At 26.9% G+C, this 23,120-nt stretch overlaps 2 protein-coding genes across 2 annotated transcripts; one reads left to right on the top strand and one right to left on the bottom strand.

Annotated features, from left to right (window-relative positions):
• Window positions 1-1,030: 1,030 nt before the first annotated feature.
• LOC107457396 (LETM1 domain-containing protein 1) lies at window positions 1,031-16,629 on the bottom strand. The gene is made up of 9 exons (XM_016075553.4): window positions 16,388-16,629; window positions 13,509-13,672; window positions 10,834-10,946; window positions 9,099-9,181; window positions 8,225-8,411; window positions 4,539-4,640; window positions 3,213-3,356; window positions 2,481-2,577; window positions 1,031-1,215 (listed from the first exon to the last, which is right to left on the bottom strand). The coding sequence occupies exons 1-9, from the start codon at window positions 16,408-16,410 to the stop codon at window positions 1,136-1,138; spliced, it is 993 nt and encodes a 330-aa protein (XP_015931039.1). The 5' UTR covers window positions 16,411-16,629; the 3' UTR covers window positions 1,031-1,135.
• Window positions 16,630-16,639: 10 nt separating this feature from the next.
• Window positions 16,640-21,555, top strand: LOC107457398 (protein kinase C iota type). The gene has a single exon (XM_016075555.3). The coding sequence runs from the start codon at window positions 17,272-17,274 to the stop codon at window positions 19,075-19,077; it is 1,806 nt and encodes a 601-aa protein (XP_015931041.1). The 5' UTR covers window positions 16,640-17,271; the 3' UTR covers window positions 19,078-21,555.
• Window positions 21,556-23,120: the final 1,565 nt, after the last annotated feature.

Below are 23,120 nucleotides of genomic sequence, written 5' to 3'. Positions count from 1 at the left end.
TTTCTTACAAAAGGAGAATTTCAAAATAAAAATATGATGTTTTACTCCATGTTTTCTCTATGTAACATCAGTAACCTTTCATAATTTAACATATATAACCTTTGATTACATAATTTTCATAATTTCTAAACAAGCATTTATAATTTTGATCTATTTTTCTTATATGCATATATTAATATTAGGTTATTAAAAAATATCCCATATAATTTTTTCAAAAAAAATTTTTGAATATTCATCAAAGAAAAAAATAATAAAGCCTATCAAAGTGCAATGTGGAATTTTCCTATTATGTTTCATATCCCTTACTTTTCATATTCACTGTATTTATCCAATTTTATTGCAAATATTTCAATCTAATTAAGTACTTTTATGTAACTAGCAAAATCTTTTAATACTTATTTTAAGGCACTTTTTTTGCTATTATCAGTTCCATTTAAATAAATAATTCATTTTAGTTTTTAAATAATTCTAATTAATGATTTCATTTTTTTCAACGTTTTGAAACATTAGGCCAATAAACCATTTATCGTCTGTCTAAAACTATTTCCGTTTAATTTTAAAATCTTAGGCATAAAATAATGAATAATTTTAATCTGAAATCTTAACAATTTCCATTTAAATAAGAATTATTATTACAAATAAATATCGATGCAAAATTTTTAAAGTTAAAACTATGTAAATTTAAATCATGAAAATTTCACAAACATTTTTAATTTTATTCTGAAAATCTCAAGAATTTTTTTTTTCGGCCCGAGATTAAACATTCTAATATCTCTGCAGTAAAACAGCTTAAGTAAATCAACATGTTTCAGATGTTTTCTTACTGAGGAAACAAACTTTGCTTCAAATCATTCATTTAAAGCATATGATGTTCTAGATAATTTAGATAACATTTCTATGCCCCAAATAATCTGATTCTGATTAATCAAGATTGTATGGTAATTATTATAATTTTAGCAAACACGAATAATTTAAAAGCTGAAACAGAAATTAGCTCGGTCCAGTAAATTATAAGAATGAAAAAAGATACTTTTTATAACAATCAAACAAAATTTCAACGTTTATTATAAATGCTAAATTTTTCAATGCATATTTACAAATGATTATTCTAATGACTAGTAATGATTTTCACTATTTAATGAATAAGAACCCAGTTGCTGGGAGCATTGTAAGACAAAAATATTGGACAATGTAGCAGCAGAGAAAGACTTGCACCTATAATTAAAAAAAAGTAATTGTAACATACATTGTTAATTCCAACATTTCTCAAAATTTAATAAAACTATTAGGGTTCTGCTCCTTGCTTACTATCACTTGCCAAACCCCAAAGCTTCTGATGCAGTTCCTTCCACTTTGCCTTGCTCACTCAGTAGTCTTTAGACTACTTCATGTTACACTTTAATTCAAATATAACAGAGGTTCAATTGCTTACTTGCTTGTAGTTTTCTCGAAATCAGATTTTTTTCATGTTTTAGGCCATTATAAACAGAAATCTCATATTATTTTTAAAATAATTGCTCATAACTTTTCAAAAAATATATAACGTTTTCTAAAATAATGTTTAATATAATAGAAAATAATAACAATAATATTAGACAATATTATGGGAAATATGTATTTTTCTCACAATTTTGCAATTAGACACTATAATGCCAGCCATATATACTGTGAACTTGATATAACATCCATACAAATTCTGCATCTTTATACTTTCTTCCAATACATAAGGAGCACACTTTCATAACTACTTCGGTATGTCAAAAGAACTTTCAGACATGAACTCTTTACCAAATCAGGCATTAATTAATAAAAGCATATAATTTGTTTTTCTTTTAATTTGAAGAGAGTGTATTAAGTAATTTAAAAAAAAAACTAATTTAAAATTTGAATTTAATTAGGTTGAATGTATGAATTAATTTAAATTTTTGCTACATAAGCATTTGTAGAACATAAAACTTGTAAAATATTTAGAGGATAAAATACTAAAACAATAAAAAAAATATTAAAATTATTAGTTTAAAAAAAAATAAAATAAAAAAATAAGAAAGCTTTTATTTAAAAATACATTAAACACAATTCTTTGTTTAAAATAAACTGTTTAAAAATTCTGATTCATAATAAAATAAAAGTTTTAAATTATTCCTTATACTTATAATATTTAAAAAATTTTATTTTCCTCTTTTTAATTTGTACTAAAAATCAATGGAAATAAAAGACTGTTAAAGTAAAGCACTTCTACAACAGCCAGTTGTTAGCCGGGGGTAAAGGAGTTTAAGATTTCAAAAGAGAAGTAGAAAAACAGAAGTAAATCACCAGCTTTAAATAATTCGGAAAAGAATTGGAAACAATTAAGATAGGATGAAAACAATGATTGAATAAAGTTATTTAAGTTTTTTTTTTTTTTTATGGAAAACTTGATCTGTGTCTCATGTATTTTCAAGGTCAATCCTAAGATGACTAATAATTAAAAAAGTACTTACTTTCAGTGTTTTCAGCTATATATATCCAATGTGAAAGAAATGAGATCATTTCCTCTCTAGTTAATCCAACCGAGCATAACCCTCTCAAAAAGCAAGCCTAAAAGCAATAGTTAAAATAAAAGTTAAGAAAACTAAAAAAAAAAGTAACAAAGACATAATTTCCAACCTTTACTTATTTATTTTTTGTTCTCGCTTGATAACATCATTAAACTTAGTCAGGAACATTAAACCTGAGCAAGTCATACATTGTAACCTAGTGATTGGAAAATAATTTAGGAGAGTTAAAATATTTTTTTTATTTTTTATGATCCAACATGCCAAAAACCGAACTGAGATGGCTAAAAACTTGGTCAGGAATGTTAATCTTGACCAAGTCCTACATTGTGACCTATTGATCGGAAAATATTGATTTGAATGGTAGATATTATCTGAAAATTAAAATATTTATCTTTCTTTACTATCCAGTATCCCAAAAAACTGAAGTGAGAATCACTAATCCTGTTCAAACTAGATTATAAAACTATTCAAATTTTAAGCATATGAATGATTATGACTTAATTTTAGTGTCGTCAAAGCAGATATACAATCCTATTTGAAATAGAAAAATAAAACAAAATTTAATTTGAATAAATATAAATTTTTTTAAACATTTAATACACTACGATACATATTTTCTCTAAACACCGTAGTGTTTAGAGAAAATAAAATTTTGAGAATACAAATACTTCTTACGTGTTTCAGATCATGTAAAGTCATGTCATCAAAACCTTCCCTTGATATAGCCAAATCCATTTCACGAATGAAACCAGCATGTTTCCATAACCGCCATTGTAAACCAGGCAAAGCAGAGATTCTATGCATACGACATAAACTGTGCTGTGAATATAAAATATTAAATAATATTATATTGATAGCTAATTTTATTACCCATTAAATTCTAGTTTTTAAAAATCTAACCTGGAGAGGAATAGTTTCCCTGAATTAAAAGTACATAAATTTATTTCCAGTATTTAAAAATTTTATACTTTCATCATGTATGAAGCTCATCCAGAAAGCAAGTTTCCCTATTTTTTTTAAAAAAAGGAACTTTCAGGAACCTATTTATTGGCAACAAGTACAGCAATGCTTCAGCTATTTTTCACCATAGCCGCAACCAGAATTGAGACACTTGTTGCATCAACTTTTGTATCCCTTTGTCGTAGAACTCTGCCGCCTGTGAATGGAACCAGCATGTGACAGGCGTCTTCAGCTCTTCGTCATAGCCAAAACGCTCACCAGAGGAAAGAAATTTTTTGAGGTGTAAGAAAACTTAAAAATCGCTGGGAGCAAGATCATTCATTGTCATGGAGAAGCACAACACCTGCAGTAAGCATTCCACGACTCTTGTTTTGAATGGCATGTTGCAATTTCTTCAGTGTTTTCTCAATTCCAATTTCTTCAGTGTAGCGACAAGCGTTTACTGTTTGGATGGAAGTCAATGAGCAGAATGCCCTTTCTGACCCTTTTCGTGCCGACAGCGTCCTAAGCGTTGAATTTTGTGTTCGGGTGTCCGGTTTTTCCATTCACAGACGACAGAGGGATACAAAAGTTGATCCCATGATACGACAAGTGTCTCAATTCTGGTGGTGGCTATGTTGAGAAATAGCTGAAACATTGCTGTACTTGTTGCCAATAAATAGGTTCCTGAAAGTGGGAGTTCTTTTTTTAAAAAAAAATAAGGAAACTTACTTTCTGGATGAGTCTCGCACACAAAAAAATTATAATTTTAATTCGAATTTATCAATTAAAATCCATTAACTAAAATTCCAGTTAGAGCTTAATAATACTTAAATTTTACATCTTCCTTTATGAGATAAGTAGATTTAACAGTTATTCAACAATTTTAAAACCATAAAACAAATTTGTTATGTTAGAAACTGCTGTGTTTACATAGTTTGCAATTATTAACATAATTTTTTGATTGAGATCATTAAAACACATAAGATAATTTAAATAAAACATGGAGAAAAAACTTTTTTTCATAATAAAATTCATAGAAAATATCATAAAAAAACTTACTAAATGTTTTCTAGACATTGAGAAAATTCCATAAGGCTTATTTACAAACAATGGTTTTAGGCTTACAATTTCGTCTGTTGTTGGGTGTACACCACTGCCTAACTAAAAGCACAAAGAAAAATAATCCATAATTTTATAAATAAACAATGTTATAAAATTTTAACATTGTTTAATTATAAAATTATGGATAATTTATAATTAACAATGTTAAAATGTCATAATAACAACATAATAAATAATGCTGACAACAAAATTCAAATTGTTAAAAAAAAAATCAGTATCTTTTTCAAAAATAAAAATTAATATGCAGTTGTGTAGAAACACAGTTGATATTTCAGCAGTAAATTAAAAACAAGTTTTCATGCTGAAAAGTTAACTTCGCTACTTAAAAGCTACTTTACTATTTATATATCATTTATAATCATTTTTATAAAGTTTTAAATGAAATTTCCTATTATATATTTTAAGAATAGTACTGATTAGCTTTTTCATAATTAATGGATAATGAGCTTAACCAAATAAATAATTCAAAGGGGCTCTATGATCACGTTATTAAAGTGTTAATTAAATAAATTATAAAAACTTTGTAAGGAATTTCATTTATTTATTAAATTTAATAAATTCATGCATAAAGGAAAATTTGGAAAAACTAATACTTAAACACTTTTTTTTTGTTTTAATTTAAACTGTTGATTACCAATTGAATTTTATTTTACTTCGTATTTATAACTTTTGTAAAACGTGTATCTCTGAAAGTTTATTATTGCCTCTCCATCTCAACAAACATTTAACATTGTTTTGCTAAACTATTTTAAAAAGTAAAAACTAAATTCTATTTAATTAACAAAATGATGTTTTACCTTGTCTTAAAGCAGCTATTTTTTTTCTTTTTGCTTAAAAAATTACTTCAATGATTTTACCAATGAAATTGGAATTATTAAAAAACTTAATTTCTAAAGTAGTCTTAATTGTAATAATTGTAGATTAGAAGTGAAGGGCTACTTGCATGGCAGATTCATCAATGTAGGAAAGCATGCCTAACTATTTAGACAGACATATTGACAGCAATTATAATAATTTTTATATAAACATCAGTGTTCCACACACTAAATTTTTTATCAGTTGGCTTAGTAATATGTTCACTTAAATTAAGTACCTTTAAGCACTAGATTTCAATTAAAATTTAAGAATGCAAAACTGATTTGTTTTTGAAAAAAATATTTATTACATAATAATAATTATCAAAAATATATAGATAAACAAATTAAATAAAAACAATGGGGAAAACTTAACTGCCCATAGAATTAAATTTAAAATTTTTTTTTAAAAAGAAAATATTTTATAGAGTAAGATANATTGGCAAAACTATGTTATACTTTCATATGCAGTTGAGTAAAAACACAGTTGATGTTTCAGTAGTAAATTAAAAACAAGTTTTCGTGTTGAAAAGTTAACTTTGCCACTTAAAAGCTACTTATATTAAAAAAAACTATTTATATTCATCATTTGTATAAAGTTTTAAATGAAATTTCTTATTATATATTTTAAGAGTAGTACTGATTAGCTTTTTCATAATTAATAGATAATGAGCTTAACCAAATAAATAATTCAAAGAGGCTCTATGGTCACGTTAAAGTGTTAATTAACTAAATTATAAAAAATTTGTAAGGAATTTCATTTATTTATTAAATTTAAATAATTTATGCATAGTGGAAAATTTGGAAAAACTAATACTTAAATATCTTTTTTTTTTAATTTAAACTGTTGATTACCAATTGAATTTTATTTTATTTCGTATTTATAACTGTTGTAAAATGTGTACCTCCGAAAATTTATTATTGCCTCTCGATCTCAACAAACATTTAACATTGTTTTGCTAAACAATTTTAAAAAGTAAAAACTAAATTCTACTTAATCAACAAAATGATGTTTTACCTTGTCTTAAAGCAGCTATTTTTTTCTTTTATCTTAAAAAATTGCTTTAATGATTTTACCAATGAAATAGGAATTATTAAAAAACTTAATTTCTAAAGTAGTTTTAATTGTAATAATAGTAGATTAGAAGTGAAGGGCTACTTGCATGGCAAATTGATCAATGTAGGAAAGCATGCCTAACTATTTAGACAGACATATTGACAGCAATTATAATAATTTTTATATAAACATCAGTGTTCAACACAATAAATATTTTTCTCAGTTAGCTTAGTAATATGTTCACTTAAATTAAGTACCTTTAAGCACTAGATTTCAATCAAAATTTAAAAATGTAAAACTGATTTGTTTTTTAAAAAAAATATTTATTACATAATAATAATTATCAAAAATATATAGATAAACAAATTAAATAAAAACAATGGGGAAAACTTAACTGCCCATAGAATTAAATTTAAAATTTTTTTTTAAAAAGAAAATATTTTATAGAGTAAGATAAATGTAAGTTAAATACATTAATAAACGAAAATCTTTCAAGCATAAATAAGATTCAATATTTAGTAAGGAATATAACTATGATTTAGGGAATACATGTAAGAAATTTATAATGCGTACATTATAAGAGGTTTTACAAGTCTTAAATATTTTTCAGAGCTCTTAGAAAGCCAAAAAATATTTTAAACAAATTCAAAATTCGCTAGTTGTAATAATATTGCGGTAAAATATAAAAATTTTTGAAAGTAAGAAAGAAAGATATACAAAAAAAATGTCTAGCAATAACACTGCACAAATAAAGAGAGTCAAAAATAATTACTAATGGTCGAAAATCACATATTGTAACAATATTTTGTAATAAAAAAATTGAGATTTGTAAAACTAAGGAAATACAAAGCGATAACCACTGAAAAAACAACGGGAAAACTACATTAATTAAGATAGGTTGTGTGAAGAACTTTGTTGTGCAATTCAAAATTTCAGATTTTTTTTTTTTTTTTTACGAAGAAAAAAATTCAAATTTTTTTTTTATCACATTCAGGTGCTGCAGCAGATCGAACTTTGAGAGCTGGCGGGCTACAGGTTGAGCAACCCTATTAAACAGAGCTTTACTACATATACATACTACATATACATAAATTCTCAAATGTAGCATTTTCTTTAAAAAAAATGACTGGGTACACATAGTTTAAAAACAGGTACACATACTTAAAAATCATATATTTTAATATTAGATCATATCTTTTGGTATTGCTTATGTGTCGTATTAAATTATAATAATTAAACGAGAATTTTAAGAAAAGAAAATTTTACATGAGAAAAAAAATCTGACAAAAATATAATAATACTTTGATCATGAAATAAAATAAAAATTTCCTTCAATTTTATTGAAAAAAAATTTTAAGTCCTGAAAAATTGAGAATTTTGAAATTTTGTATTGTAAATTTTTTATTAAAAGAAATTGCTTTTTCGGTCAATAAAATACATACATTGAGTATAGGAATAAATACTATTACTAATTATAACAAGTGCAATAATTAAAATAAAATAAATGTAAGTTTACAGCTTTCAAAGTAATAAATAACTGTCAGCTTTCTGAAGTTAAAGCAGAAATGTTGAAGATAAAGAGTAGAAAAAAAAATTTTAGAATTGAATGATTAAATATTATAGGTTATTAAAATAAAATGAACATGGAAAGCTCATTTAAAATTATTTTAATGCAGAGCAATTATTTCAATAAGTAATAATTATAGTAATACCTTATAAAACAAAGCTTGACAATTCTCCTTGAGATTTATGTCTTTGATGTTATTAACTTGCGCTTGCAAATGTCGAAATACAGGTCTATAATTATAAAGTTTTTTACGTTGATACGTAATTGCAAAATCTAATTTTTGCTGTAAGCTCCAGAAATGAGATGAAAGGGTCTGTCTTGGAAATAAATATCTAAAAAAAAATAAAAAATTATGAGTTTAACAACCTAAGAAACATTTGAGCACTACATATCAAAATCTTCCAAGTTACAGAACTTATAAAAGAAATATTTCTACAACCATTAAAAAAAAATTGTCAAAGAGCACTGCTATAAAATTTTGGCAAAATTATGAATTTGGGGAGATTTTGAGAAAAATATGTCTTTCTTTTTTTATGCAGAAAGAAGCATCTAAAAATTGCAATAACCAATGTGCATAAATTTGCAGCACGTTAAAAATGTAAAAAAGCAATTGTGGTAAACATTCATTTAAAAAAATAATAAAGTGCTTGCAAATATCGAAATACAGGTCTATAATTATAAAGATTTTTACATTGATAAGTAACTTAAAAATCAAATTTTTGCTGTAAGCTCTAGAAATGGTCTGTCTTGGAAATAAATATCTAAAAAAAAAATTTTTTTTAAATTATGAGTTTAACAACCTAAGAAATATTTGAGCACTACGTATCAAAATCTTCCAAGTTACAAAAAATGAACTTATAAAAGAAATATTTCTACAATCAAGTCAAAGAACACTACTATAAAATTTTGGCAAAGATATGAATTTGGGGAGATTTTAAGAAAAAAATGTCTTTCTTTTTTTATGCAGAAAGGAGCAACTAAAAACGTTGTAAAAAAATGTAATTATAAAACAATCTTACATCACAGGTAAAATCACATAGTTAGCAAATGGGAGTGCAGCAAGTAATAAAACGGGTGCAACTTTTTTCAGATCTTTAGGAACCTAAAAGAAAATAAACTTCATACATAAAACAAAACAGCCTAAAAATAATATCAATACAAAATTTTAAAAGAAAAATTATAGCAAACGGAAAAAATCCAACAAATACAAGAACAAATTAAACAACCACTCAAAATTCTGCAGAAAGAAAATAAAGCAATAGAGGTGGGTGATATGATGTAAAAGAATAACTAATGTATGTATCTATTCTAAAATAGTAAAACTCAGCCTTAGCCAATTTTTTTCAGTTACTTGCTTTTTCTAAATTGTAACATTTGTACTATAAATATCTGTTTAAAAGTAACATATCTCATCCATGGCCTATTTTATCAATTTCTTTTTCTTGATGTATGTTATAGCTAATATGATGCAAAACAATATAAATATTTAATACAAACATCTGTTCCAAAGTAATAAATGCCTTTAACTTTAGATCAGATATTTATAGCCTACATACTTTGAAACAGACATGTATAGAGAAGCTTTAAATTTGGCCTATTTTATCAGGTGCTTATCTTTTATTGATTATAATATTAAATAAAAAAATAATACAAAATATAAATATTTATTTCAAAGTAATACATCTTCGACCAATTTTATGAAATGCTTCTTCATATTGGGATGAAGCACGTTAAAGCTAATATGATTTAAAACAGCATCTAATATAAATATCTGTTCCAAAGAAATAGATGCCTATAACTTTAAAAGAGATATTTATAAAATACATACTTTGAAGCAAATATTTGAGAGATATCTCAGCCTTGCTTGTCCTTTCTGGGTGTATATATACACAGTAGGAATCCGTTATCCGGAAATCAGAAAACCGGAAAACCAAAAAACCGGAACAAAATTCGATACATTTTCTCGCCATTTTTTTAAAAAAATTTTTTTTCCTTGTAAGATTTTACGATTTTTCTTTCCTTTTTTAAAGAGGTTTACCTTATCATCTTTTTAGAAATAATCATTAGTGTATTACTTAATCGTTTTTTCTTATTTTTAAGATTATTTCCAATTTTTTTTTTTTTTTAGATGGGTTTAACAATAAAAAAAACGGCTTTTTGTAGCGATTCAGAAAACCGGAAAAATCAGTTATCCGGAATAGCGATGGTCCCGACCGTTCCGGATAATCCGTTCCCTACTGTATATATATATATTTATATATATATCAGACTTGGCATGTTTTTAATTAATTATTTCTTTTAATTGAGTATGTTTTCAGACAGCACAATCAAATTGCAGCAGGTGATTAAAATTTTGAAACAAGTATCATACCACTTTCCAATTAGATACAATTATGTAATAAATCTAATACAACTGGTATAAAAAAATATTATTCATTACAAAACAGTAGTGAATTATGAGTAGAACACAGGAATATTGTATCTTATGGTAGATCTGACATCGTCCAGGCACAATTTTAGATTTTATCTACACTTAAACTGTGCAATGGCAAAAAAACTATATTACTTAACTAAATAGGAAATAAACCCAGGTGAAATGACTGAGAAAAAATTTATAACATACACTTAGAATAAACAAGTTTAACTAAAATACTATAATATATTCATAGACTGCCACAAAATTTGCAATTAAAATTTAAATAGTTTTTTAAAATGTTGCTTTTTAATTTAAATTGTCTTAATAAACAATTTTACCTGAAAATAAACTTCAAGTTCTTTTCTGTGCAAGTCTCTCACTGATTTGCCTTCACTTAATGATGATGAAATTCTTATATATTCTTTTATATCACTGTACAAAGTTTTGGTCCCTAGAAGTAGATACAGATATATAACTCATCTAGATAATTATGTGTTTACTTGATCTTTACATTTCACAAGTTAAAAATTATAATAAAAGTACTATAGTAGAGTGGCAAGGAGATACAAATAAATTTTCTAAAAAAAAATTACAAATTTAGAATTTTTTAACGTGTTTAGGCAATTTTGCTTTTTGATAACTAAACAAATAACTTTGTTTAGTTAACATAAAACAAAATTGTCAAAACACAGTAAAGAATTCTAAATTTATCCAGGCAGAAGAAAGTATGTTTATAGTAAAGTTATCCTTACCAAAATAAAATGAAAAATTATTGGCTATTCTGAACAAGGTCTATTCTGATCTTTCTTGAACAAGCTTGATAATAAAAATTCTAATTGTGTCCTATATAGACTATTTTTCAAGATATGAATTGAATATTTAAATATTACTAAAAGATTACTTTTTTAATCTATGAAAAGGTTGTGGAAGTTAGAAATTATACATATATGTAAAAAACTAGTCTACAGTAAACAAAACTGAAAAGACTATTCTGAGTACAAAGTCAAAAGCTAGAACCATGTTTATCTGAAGCAATTGAAACCAGATCTACTTTGGGATAATAAAAATATTAAGATTATGTAGATAGTTTAGATTACATAGAGGTGATTCCATCATTTATTAATCTCATATTTGCAGACTTTAAAGGCATATAACTCAGGTAAAAATATTTGAGCAGGTCTAATAATTTTTGACACGCTTAAAGAAATTTAAAAATTTTAAAAATTAAAAACTGAATTACATAATTCTTAAGTTTGCAAATATAATAGCTATGTAAAATATAATAGCTGGTAAATGTAAAATATAATAGCTGGTAATATGTAAAATATAATAGCTGGTATGAATTATATATCATAGGAATAGTAAAAATACATTCAAGATTTAGCAAAGAAAAACTTGTAATAAAGCTATTAATCAGTCCCGAATTTTTGGCAGTCCCAGGTGGTCACTCAGCTTGACTACCCCTAAGCACAGGCCAAATTGAACAACACCAGCAATAATAAAAATAAACAGGCGAAGCAACAAAATTTACGATTTAGCAAACCAAAGCCTTCAACATTACTGACAAAACATTTGTTAACTAAGATAAAATGATCCATTCCAAGTAGTCAAGCACTACGCAGAGTATTTTTTTTATTTAGAAAGTTGACTGCATTAAGGCGAATAAAAAATTAAAAATAAGAAACAAAAATTATGTATGCAAAAAAAAAAAACTGTTTACTGACTAATACCCTTCAAGACATTCAAATAAACATAAACATTTTAAACGTGGAGGGAAAAAATGGGGCTTATCATCAACCAAAATAAAACTAAAATTTTTAAAATTAATCCTAAGCAATTAAATGACATATTCTTAGAAAATAACAAACTAGAGGAGGCAAACAGTTTTACGAATCTCGGAAGTGTAATTTACAACAAAGAAGGTACTGATGAAGATAAACGAAATAGAATAAACAAAGCCTGAAGCAGTTACGCTATTCTCAATAAATTCTGTAAAAACATAACAAATTCAACACAAATTAGAATTTTCAATACAATGTTAAATCTGCCCTATTCTATGGATCTGAGACATGACACTCCAATAAAAATAACATGAAAAAACTTCAAGTACTTATTAACAACAGTTTAAGAAGAATCTAACGCATCAAGTGGTTCCATAAAATTTTTAACACAGAAATCCTTAGAAAAGCAAAACAGAAATGGATTGAACAGCAAATTAAAATACATTAAAAAAAACTACCAGAAAAATTTAATATACCAGAAATAATACCAAATTGTAATTACAAATACTAGAAAAATTTAAAGTAAAAAAAGTTTTTGATTGGAACTCTCAGGGCAATAAGAAAGGAGGAAGACCTAAAAATACTTGGCGCAGGACAATTTTAAATGAATTGATAACAATAGTAAAGACATGGAGAGAAACGAAATATCTAGCCACAAATAGAAGGAGATGGAGAGCTATAATAGAAGCCCTATGCTTCGATTCAGGTTGAAGAGGAATATATATATATGTAAAAAGAAAAACTTCAGAATCAATCTAAAAGAAGAGCTTAAAAGAAGTATTCCAGTTAAAGAAATTCAAATAATCGAGGTTCCAAATATTCCAAGCCTATTTTCTAATAAACAGCGAAATTTTTTTAAAAATTTTCTTTTATTTCCAATGAGCTGCACAATCGGTCTTGCCGATGAGCAGACCTAGTGTGTTCTCCAGAGGTGGTATCCACTCTTTCAGGACCACCACAATGGGTGAGATACCGTAGGTCATGTTAATTTGGACGTCTAGTTTCTGCCACACTAGATGGCAGCACCGAGACTCTATTTGGATGCTAAAGTGCACTAGGAAGACAGAGAAATTAAACTCCTTTAATTATTCATTATAAATTAAAATAAATAATAGTGCCTGAAAGCTTTTTCATTTTAATAGTTCATGACCATATTCAAATCTTCACAACACATTATTATCATATTAAAAAGCATTAAGAGACAATTTAATAAGACAAGGAACAAATATTACCAACAGAAAAAACCTGATAAATTTTAAAGGCTTGAGGAAATTTTGTTTCAAGTATTTTCTCATATCCTTGAACAAAAGCAAAACACTTCTGTACCAAAAATTCTTTAACACCGGTAAGTGGCTTGACATAACGACTGCCAGGCGTGATTTTTTTGCAGTAGTATCTGAAAGTAAATAAAATTTAAAAAATAGTAAAAGCAATAAATATTGGTGTTCTAGAACTAGATATTGACAAAAATTGGAATATACAAGAATGCTCAAATGTTGCAAATTATTATGAATTATTTGAAAACTAAATTAGCAAAATTTTTCAGAATAAAAGAAATGAAGAACTAAGTACAATATTGCTTTACTCTAAATTTATTCCAATGTGATGTTTTTGTAATTTTAGACAAGCCAATAAATGATATTCCAGAACTATACTTGAATATTATGTAGGTGAATACTAATATTTGTATTATAAATTTTAACTTTTCTATGGGTCCACCTTTATAAGCTCCGTGAACAATGAGGATTGATTTTGCCACATGAATATTATTAGGGTAGGGAAATCATATTAGGGTAGCTAAAAAATGGAGGACAGGCTTCTTATTTTAGAAATTATCTTATGTTTGTTCAAATCACTTTCACTCTTATCCATTTATCTCATAGTTGAGTGGAAAAGATTTCTGTATGAATACATATAGCAAAAAAAAAATTTAGAATTTTGGTAATCAGCAGACAATGGCACTTGAGATTAAAAAAAATAAATATCATACAACGGGATTAACTTGAAAGGCATGAAAATTTCAGTTCTAAAGGTAGTAGCCAGATTAAACTATTTTTACTAAGACTACTTTCACAAAAATGCGAACACTTTCTTAAACTTTTAACAGAACTTTTGGATGGCCAAAACCATGGGGGAAAAAATATAGAAACTGAAAATTATAAAATGACACAAAATATTATAATCTAGAGCAAATTTGGGAAGCTTGTTGAATACTCTTCACTCCTTAACTTCTTCAGCATCCAAGTCCATATCCAGCAAACACTTCACAGATATGAACTCAGAATTCTACTTACTTTAATAACACAAATGTCACTAGTTCATTTAAAAGATTTAGGTTTAATAACATGAAAGGTTTCTTTATATCTTCTTTTCAAAGTTTAAAGATCTTTCTTTGGTAGGAAAATTCAAGGTGTCAAAAACATGCAGAGGTGTTAACTCACTTGATGACATAAATAGTGCACATTTTATTAATCTTCCTCCAAAAGTTTGAAACTATTAATCACCATTTTATATATTCCTAAAGCAAACTCTGAAGACAGTATGGTAATTTGAAACACATGATGAATTTTTTTTACAACACAAAACATACTCACCAGCTCTAAATATTTTGTGGCCAATGCAAGCAGGTAAGTTGAAATTTTACCCTCTGCTACAACACGTAACCACTCCTGGGAAAACCACTAAACATTTTTCTTTTCTTTTTTTTAACATTTTTGCAAGTTAAAAAATTCTTTGGTGCCTAGGTGAAGATAATTGACACAAAAAGGTATTGATGCCAAAACATTCTCCTTAGGTGATTTGAGAAAGTGATGTGATTGCTATAACGATCTGACTTCCAAGTAAAATTGTGATAGTACCACTGTTTTCACTACAGAGTGAGAACCTCGCATATTTTTTTCTTTTCTCGCATTAAAAAATTATTACAGCGAGAAATTTGCGCATTCTATAAATCAATTTCAAAATTCGAGAATTTCTCGCATTACGCCATTTAGAATAAAATCCGTTTCACTTTTCTTCCTGGATCTTTCATTATTTTCAACATCCACCCCGTTATCTAGCTTCCCTATTTACCAGTATTGTTCAGAACTTTTTCGAACAACAGAACACTACCCCTCCGAACCACGGTACCCCTTCCAGAACACATTTCTCTGCTACCACGTGTTTACCATAGGTAAGGTTTCTTCATGTAAGACGTTAAAAATTTTTATGCACTAATGTAAGATGGACAAATACCTGGTAAAGGCAAAATCTATGATGATTCAGCAAATATCATATAATGATGCAGCAAAAATATTCAATGCTTTTAAAAAGTAGAGGACGTTAAAAATTTATTATAATTATAGAAAAGATTTTTTTTCAAATTTATTTGTGTTCCTTCAATTTTTAGAAATCTCACTTAACTTTTTGAAATCTCACCATGTTTTTGAGAAAGGGTGAGAAATTCTCACCCATTTTTTTTTCTATGATGAAAACACTGTAGTACAGTGAGAGAGATTTCCATATCGTGATCAGCTGTAGAATAATCGCCAAGTCTTGGAAACTTCCGAGCAGTGGCCCGCGAAAAACTAAGAAAAAACATCACAGAAAGAGATTAACTCGAAAAGTTTAACTTGCAGTCAACCACCGGCAAACATCTACTCTTTTTTTTTTATTTACAAATTTAAAATCTATTTGGCACCTTGGCGATTGTAATTTGAGCAACACATCACGATAAGGAAATATCCCTGTACAGATAAATGGATAAGAGTACAAAAGGGGTGAATCCCAGAAGATTGCAAATAGCTCATTAGAGCAGCTCTAGTACAACATCAACAACCAAAATCTCATTTAAAAGTGGAAACTTAACATTTATGTCATTATTTACTTTAGGCATAATTAAATTTCTAAGATTTTGATCTTTTAATAAATAACTATTCTATGTATACTTTTATAATATTATACTTTATTTAATAAAAAACACATTAAATGCCATTTAATTTATTTAAAATATATTTCAACAAGAACTTAAAAAGAATAACATAATTTTGTAACATTAAATCATTAATTTTGAAAAGAAGAAAAAAATAATCCTTGAAAAAGCAAAGGTAATTTTCCAAAAAGAAAATAATACCGTGATGTTATTATATGTCGCATCCTGAAATTAGTGCAAAGTAAAGGTGTCAGCTTCTTTAAAATATCGGTAGAATAGCCTGGTTAGTACATTATTTAACCAAATAATGTTAGTCTCTTTCTCTGTAATTAGTCCTCTGCTGACTTCTCTGATCTCGATTTGTTTCTGGCAATAAATCTATCAATTAAATATAAATTGATTGATTGCTAAAAATCTAAAACATTTACTTGTACTGCCAAAGAAGACTGGCATTTGTCATTAAATTTTACTGAGTAGTAGGTTCAAGTCAAAAATCAGTCTCCTTATTGGTATTTTTCTAACATAATTAGAAATCAAATAAAATGAAACATAAATATAGATACATTTCGGCCGCATTTAAATTCTAATTACGCCAAAATTAAGGCAATTGCATTACTGCCTCAAAGTTAAAATTAAATTTTGGTTGGGTAAACATGTTCAGATGAAATTCGAGTTCAAAATTCACAATCATTTGAGCTAAACATTCAAAATAAATTATTCACCTATTTCATTTAGTCTCCAGAGAATTATATTAGAAATTCTGCATTTTTAATGCAATGTTAATTTAATGTTTTTTTCTCCAGTATATGGCAGCAATAGGTATATAAACAAGATCACCGTGTTCAATTGATTTTGTGCGGAACTTAGCCCTGCCCAGTATTTAATTATTTTCTTACTTAGAGAATTTTTACAATTTATTAGTTTCTTTATACACAAATGAATCTCATATAAGTGTTCAGTTCAAATTTAACTTTAATTCATTATACTTAGAATCTTATTCTTTATTACCGTGTAAGCAAAGTGCCTGGAGCAAATTTGACATTTTCACAGAACTTGTCATTGATTTGTCTTAAACACAAAGAAAAATGTCTCAAATGCCTGGTAACGAAATTAGAATCAAAACTGTTTACAATGGTGGCGTAATGATAACTTATATAGAATATACAGTCACTCTTGAGGACTTCTGTAAAGAAATGAGAGAAATATGCAAGTTTAGTAACGATCAAGTATTTACCATTAAATGGATTGATGAAGAAGGAGATCCGTGTACAATATCTTCGCAGGCCGAACTAGATGAAGCTCTTCGTCTGTATGATGTAAATAAAGATTCAGAATTAACTGTACATGTATTCCCTAGTGTACCTCCCTTACCAGGAATGCCCTGCATCGGCGAAGATAAAAGTATTTATCGTCGTGGTGCCCACCGTTGGAGAAAACTTTATAAAGTCAATGGCCATTTATTTCAGGCAAAACGTTTCAACCGCAGGGCTTATTGTGCCTTTTGTGTCGATCGTATTTGGGGTTTAGGACGACAAGGTTTCAAATGTGTCAATTGTAAGCTCTTGGTCCATAAAAAATGCCACAAACTAATCAAGCTGCAGTGCCTCGTGGGATTAGAATCTGGTGGTAATGCTGCCAATCGTATGAGTAAATCCGATAAAATATCGTCAAACGGTGAATTAAATGAAAGTGGAAGTCAACTCTCGAGATCTGGAACACCAGCAGCTAAGAAAAGGCAAAACCAGATCATGGAACTAAGAGAAAGTCTGTCTCAAAATGAGCAAGTGTCTGTTCAAGATATTGATCAGGCTTCCAACGACATGGCTTTGTCAGGCTCCAGGCAGTTTACCCTTCACGATTTCGATTTGCTGAGAGTGATTGGAAGAGGCTCTTATGCTAAAGTTTTAATGGTTGAGCTTAAAACCACAAAGCAAATTTATGCCATGAAAATTATCAAGAAAGAGCTGGTTGCTATGGATGACGACATAGATTGGGTGCAAACGGAAAAACATGTTTTTGAAACGGCTTCTAACTACCCTTTTCTTGTTGGGTTACATTCCTGTTTTCAATCCCCAAGTAGGCTTTTCTTCATCATTGAATTTGTGCGGGGAGGAGATTTGATGTTTCATATGCAACGTCAGCGCAGATTGCCAGAGGAACATGCAAGATTTTACTCGGCAGAAATATCCTTGGCATTGAATTTTCTTCATGAAAGAGGTATAATTTACAGGGATTTAAAGTTGGATAATGTTCTTTTAGATCATGAAGGGCATATCAAGTTGACTGATTATGGAATGTGTAAGGAAGGTATTAGACCAGGAGATACAACTAGCACATTTTGCGGTACACCTAATTACATTGCTCCTGAAATTCTGCGGGGAGAAGATTACTCGTATGGAGTCGATTATTGGGCTTTGGGTGTTTTGCTCTATGAAATGCTTGCTGGGCGTTCACCATTTGATATTGTTGGCGCTGCAGAGAATCCTGATCAAAATACAGAGGATTTTCTTTTTCAAGTTATATTGGAGAAAACCATACGTATTCCAAGATCTATCTCTGTTAAAGCCCAATCTGTTTTAAAAGGATTTTTGAATAAAAATCCTGTTGAGCGTTTAGGATGTCACCCCCAATCTGGTTTTTCAGACATCACCTCACATGCCTTTTTCAAGAGCGTCGATTGGCAGCTGTTAGAAGCAAAGCAAGTGCCTCCTCCTTACAAACCTAAATTGGAAACCGATCGAGATCTGGAACATTTTGATCCTCAATTCACTAGCGAGCCTGTGCTTCTCACCCCCGATGATTCAAGTGAAATTGAGAAAATTGATCAGAGTGAATTTGAAGGTTTTGAATATGTCAACCCATTGCTAATGTCTCTGGAAGATTGTGTTTAGATTATTAAAATTCTGATAAATTGACTTAAATAATAAGCAAGGTGAAACTGATATTTTTAGATATTTATGTTTTGTGTTTGTTGATTTACACTTGTATATTTTGGCATCAAATTGAGCTTTAAATAAAAATCAAATGCTATGTACCCTATAAATAGCATAAAACATAAAGTAATAATGGGAGCTATGTTTACATCTACATTAAATGTTTTGGTGCAAAGTAGTACCAGTATTAACCTATATTCACATATTTTAATCAAGTAGTGGTTTCTTGAAGGAAAAAACAAGTTCAATGTGGAAACTATAATCATTCACTTTTTTTTTGTAGTTATGATAAAATAATCTGTGATTCAAATATCCATGTTTGATACATGTAGTGAATAAAGTTGTATTTGTAATTTTCACTTAAGTTTTATATTATCTATGCCTATTTTGCATATTAAAATATGTACATGCTGCTATTGTTTATATGGATCTTTAAAACTATTGTTATATGTATATTTTAGATTGAATTACAATTTATATTGCTGTTGACTACATTCCAATTTTTATGCTTGTGCTTTAGTTTATAAGTTTTACTTTTCAACCTCATGATAAAGTTAAACTCACAGTATTCAACCTTTTTTAGTGTAGGCAGAATTTGTATTTGTAGCATAGTTTGAAATTAAATTTAAAAATAGTCGATTGTTAAATTCTAAGAAAGTGAATTATAAAAGTATAAACTAATGAAGTAGCTTGTTTTACAATATTTCAAGTATAAATATAAATTTCAGTATTAGATGCTCTAATAACATTTAAGAATTGTTTTCTTATGATCTACTTATTAAAACTAAAATATGTCACCTTCTTACCTTAAAAAATATAACAAAGTTTGCATTAAAATCTTAACAAAGCAGAAATTTTACAAATATAGCTCATTGAAACTACCTACATTTCTTTCTGGTGTGTGAATTAACCTCTTTCTAACGTCACATACGGAGAAAAATAATACCTAACTTCCTTTAAATATCTTATATTTTCTGTGATTAATAAATCTTACCTACCTAATGCAATTCTTTAGTAATAATCTGTTTGCCATTGACTTCTATAGAGGTTTTAAAAAAACTTTCAAATGTGTGAAATTAAGTCTGCAATAATTACTTACTCATGCCAGAGATAACTGCAACCTTAATACTTTATTTTAAAATAACTCTTTCCGTTATAATTATATATAGAAACAGCTTCTTAGTCAAATTTTTATTCAGATTTAAAAGCACTAATTTAAATTAACATTTATTACAGCAGTTAAATTTTGATTAGTTTTGTTCAATAATTTTTTTGTAAATAAGAGGAGTCAATATGATACTTGACATTTATTTGAGATGCTTTTATACTATGTACTCAATACTCCTGCTCTGTATGTTTCCTATACAGTATTGTAGTACTTGAAAAATGTTTTGTGACTTATGGATAATTTAAAATACTTTGCCAGGTCAAGCTGATGAGTTGAGTACTGTGAGTTTAATTTGGACATACATAACCAACAAATATACGTAACTTTAAACTCACTAAGACATCTTATTTTTAAGTATGACTATTAAAATGGGAGTTTTACTAATAAACTATAATAAATAAATTTGGACTTGTTTTATGTTTACAATCAATTTCAAGAAATGTTATTTTAAGATTGCCTCAATATAATTGTCATCTTTTTCTTCTTTTTTTAATTTTCTGCCTTTTTATTGCTAAAGCACTTAATTGTCAAAGTATTGCTTGTATATATATATATCCCAAATTCTTATTTTTATAAGAATACATTTGTGTTTTGAACCCCTGAAAATAAGAATTACTAGTAATTTAATGTTTATATTTTTGATGTTAGTGCATAGATAATTCCAGTGATATTTACATATTTATACACAAAAAATGTAAAATGAAGTAATTTCTTTGGGTAATTTATTAAAGGTCTTGTTTCTTAAATTGTTTAATGTTATATTCAGGACGTGAAAAATTATATTGATAATTTTTTACATCATGATTTGATTACATTATTTTTACAATGATTTTCTCAGAGAAGAAACTGTTCCTTAACATTTAAAATATTTACCAATAATTCATTGAAAATAGTGAATACTATTTGAAGTGCCTTAAAATTTTGCATTCTTAAGTGATATAAGTTAAATACTTCTATGAATTTGCATGTAATTTTAAATTTGTATTAAGTGGGTTTTTGTGTGAATTTATATTACTTAAAAAAAAATTTCTCTGAACTAAAATGATTCATTTTAAGTCTAAATCATATTAGTATAAAAAAGATACATTATTTATTTGATGAAGATACATTCGATTTTTACTTGTTCAATGTTACTATGTATGGAAAACTGAGAAGTATTATATAACATGGTTTACATTCTAACTCATTACCTATTATTTTATTTCTTTGTTTTTAATTTTGCATTTAATTTTCTTCTATATGATTGCAATAAAACTTTTTATGATTAATTTGAGTAAAATTTATTTAAGATGCAATAAAAAATAATAAAACTTGGTAAATGATTGTAAATATGTGAAAGTTACTGAAGTTATTAATTTTGATTTAATTAATTTAGGAAACATTTTAAAATTTATATAATATGAAATTAATAATTGAGGCGCTGTATTAGTCTCTCTTACGAAAGAAAATATGTAAATGGCATGAGATTATTAATATATCAATGAAAAAGGCTTAAAAAGTATCTTTATATCAATAATGTTTTTGTTTTTTTTGTAGATATACTGCCAAAAAAGTAAATTTATTTTTAGTATTCTAACAACAAATTCAAAATCTAAAAAATGGACACTGTGTATCATCACTGTACATTTTTATCACTTATATTTATTTTGCTTAAAAAAAGTTTGCATTTCTTCATTAATCTGCTACTAATCAGTATATGTGATGTTTTACATAAAAAATTATTTCATTGCATAAGAAAACTTTTTCTTTCACTACTCAAGACCTTTTTAAAAATATGACCTATTATTTTCACTAAATTTTTAACATAAATCAATGATTTTAAAAAATCTGTTAAAATGTACTTTTTAATACTATTATCATTCACTGTCAATAAATTTAAAACCAATATTTCATGTTATTTTAAATATTGTAACTTCAAATATTTAATTATTCTAAATATTTAAAAAAAATTTATTTAAAATATTAGAAAATTAAATTAATTTTAGATGTCAAAAAAAAGGTAATAATCGATAAAGTTTAGGATAAGAAAATGTTGAAATAAATCTTTGTAATTCCTGAAAATATTTCATTATTATGCTGCTTACAGTTAGATATAGCAATAGATGGTTTATGAGCAATAAGTCTTTAAAAAAAAGGATTAATTTTTATTTAATACTATTTGACTTTTTATCGTTATTCAGTGTTAATGTTTTTGATAAAGAATGAAAAGATAAAAAAGTTTTTATCAGCTAATCTCACATATTTCCATTGTAATCACTTTCAATAAACTGATAAAATATCACAAATAGATTAAACATAATCTTTATTTTGGAAAACAAAACTAAAAGAATTTACCAGACTTGTTAGATTAATGAAAACATTTAGATAAACTTGTTGATATATACTTTTTTCCTTACTTTTTGGATTAAGGAATGCAATTCATTTAATAGTTTGTGTCAAAACTGATTTCTTTTTGATGCAACAGAAATATTGAAAAAGAAACAATACTCCTAATAGCTTTTTCCTATAATAATGTTATTGTAATTTATATTAATATTTGTTATTTTTTAAGTAGTTAGGTTTATTTGATATTATTAGTCAAACTTTTTGAACAGAAAAGATAATTTTTCTGCATTTCTTTATAAATAGAAGCATATTAAATGTCAAAAGATTTGAAGGATTCTATCAATTGTTGAATTTAATGACATTTTTTCAACAAATATGTTTTAAAAACCTTTTTAGAAAAGAAATGGATCAAATTTGAATTATGAAAGATATATTAGTTGTACAGTGTTTATTTCGATTTCGCCAACTGATATTTAAAAATTAAGTAGACACTTGAAAAAGAAAAAAA

Source organism: Parasteatoda tepidariorum, chromosome 10, assembly GCF_043381705.1.
Source record: "Parasteatoda tepidariorum isolate YZ-2023 chromosome 10, CAS_Ptep_4.0, whole genome shotgun sequence".
In the NCBI taxonomy this organism is placed as follows: Eukaryota; Metazoa; Arthropoda; class Arachnida; order Araneae; family Theridiidae; genus Parasteatoda; species Parasteatoda tepidariorum.
Note: the sequence above shows the minus strand (reverse complement) of the source record. Positions and strands in the feature narration are given on the sequence as shown.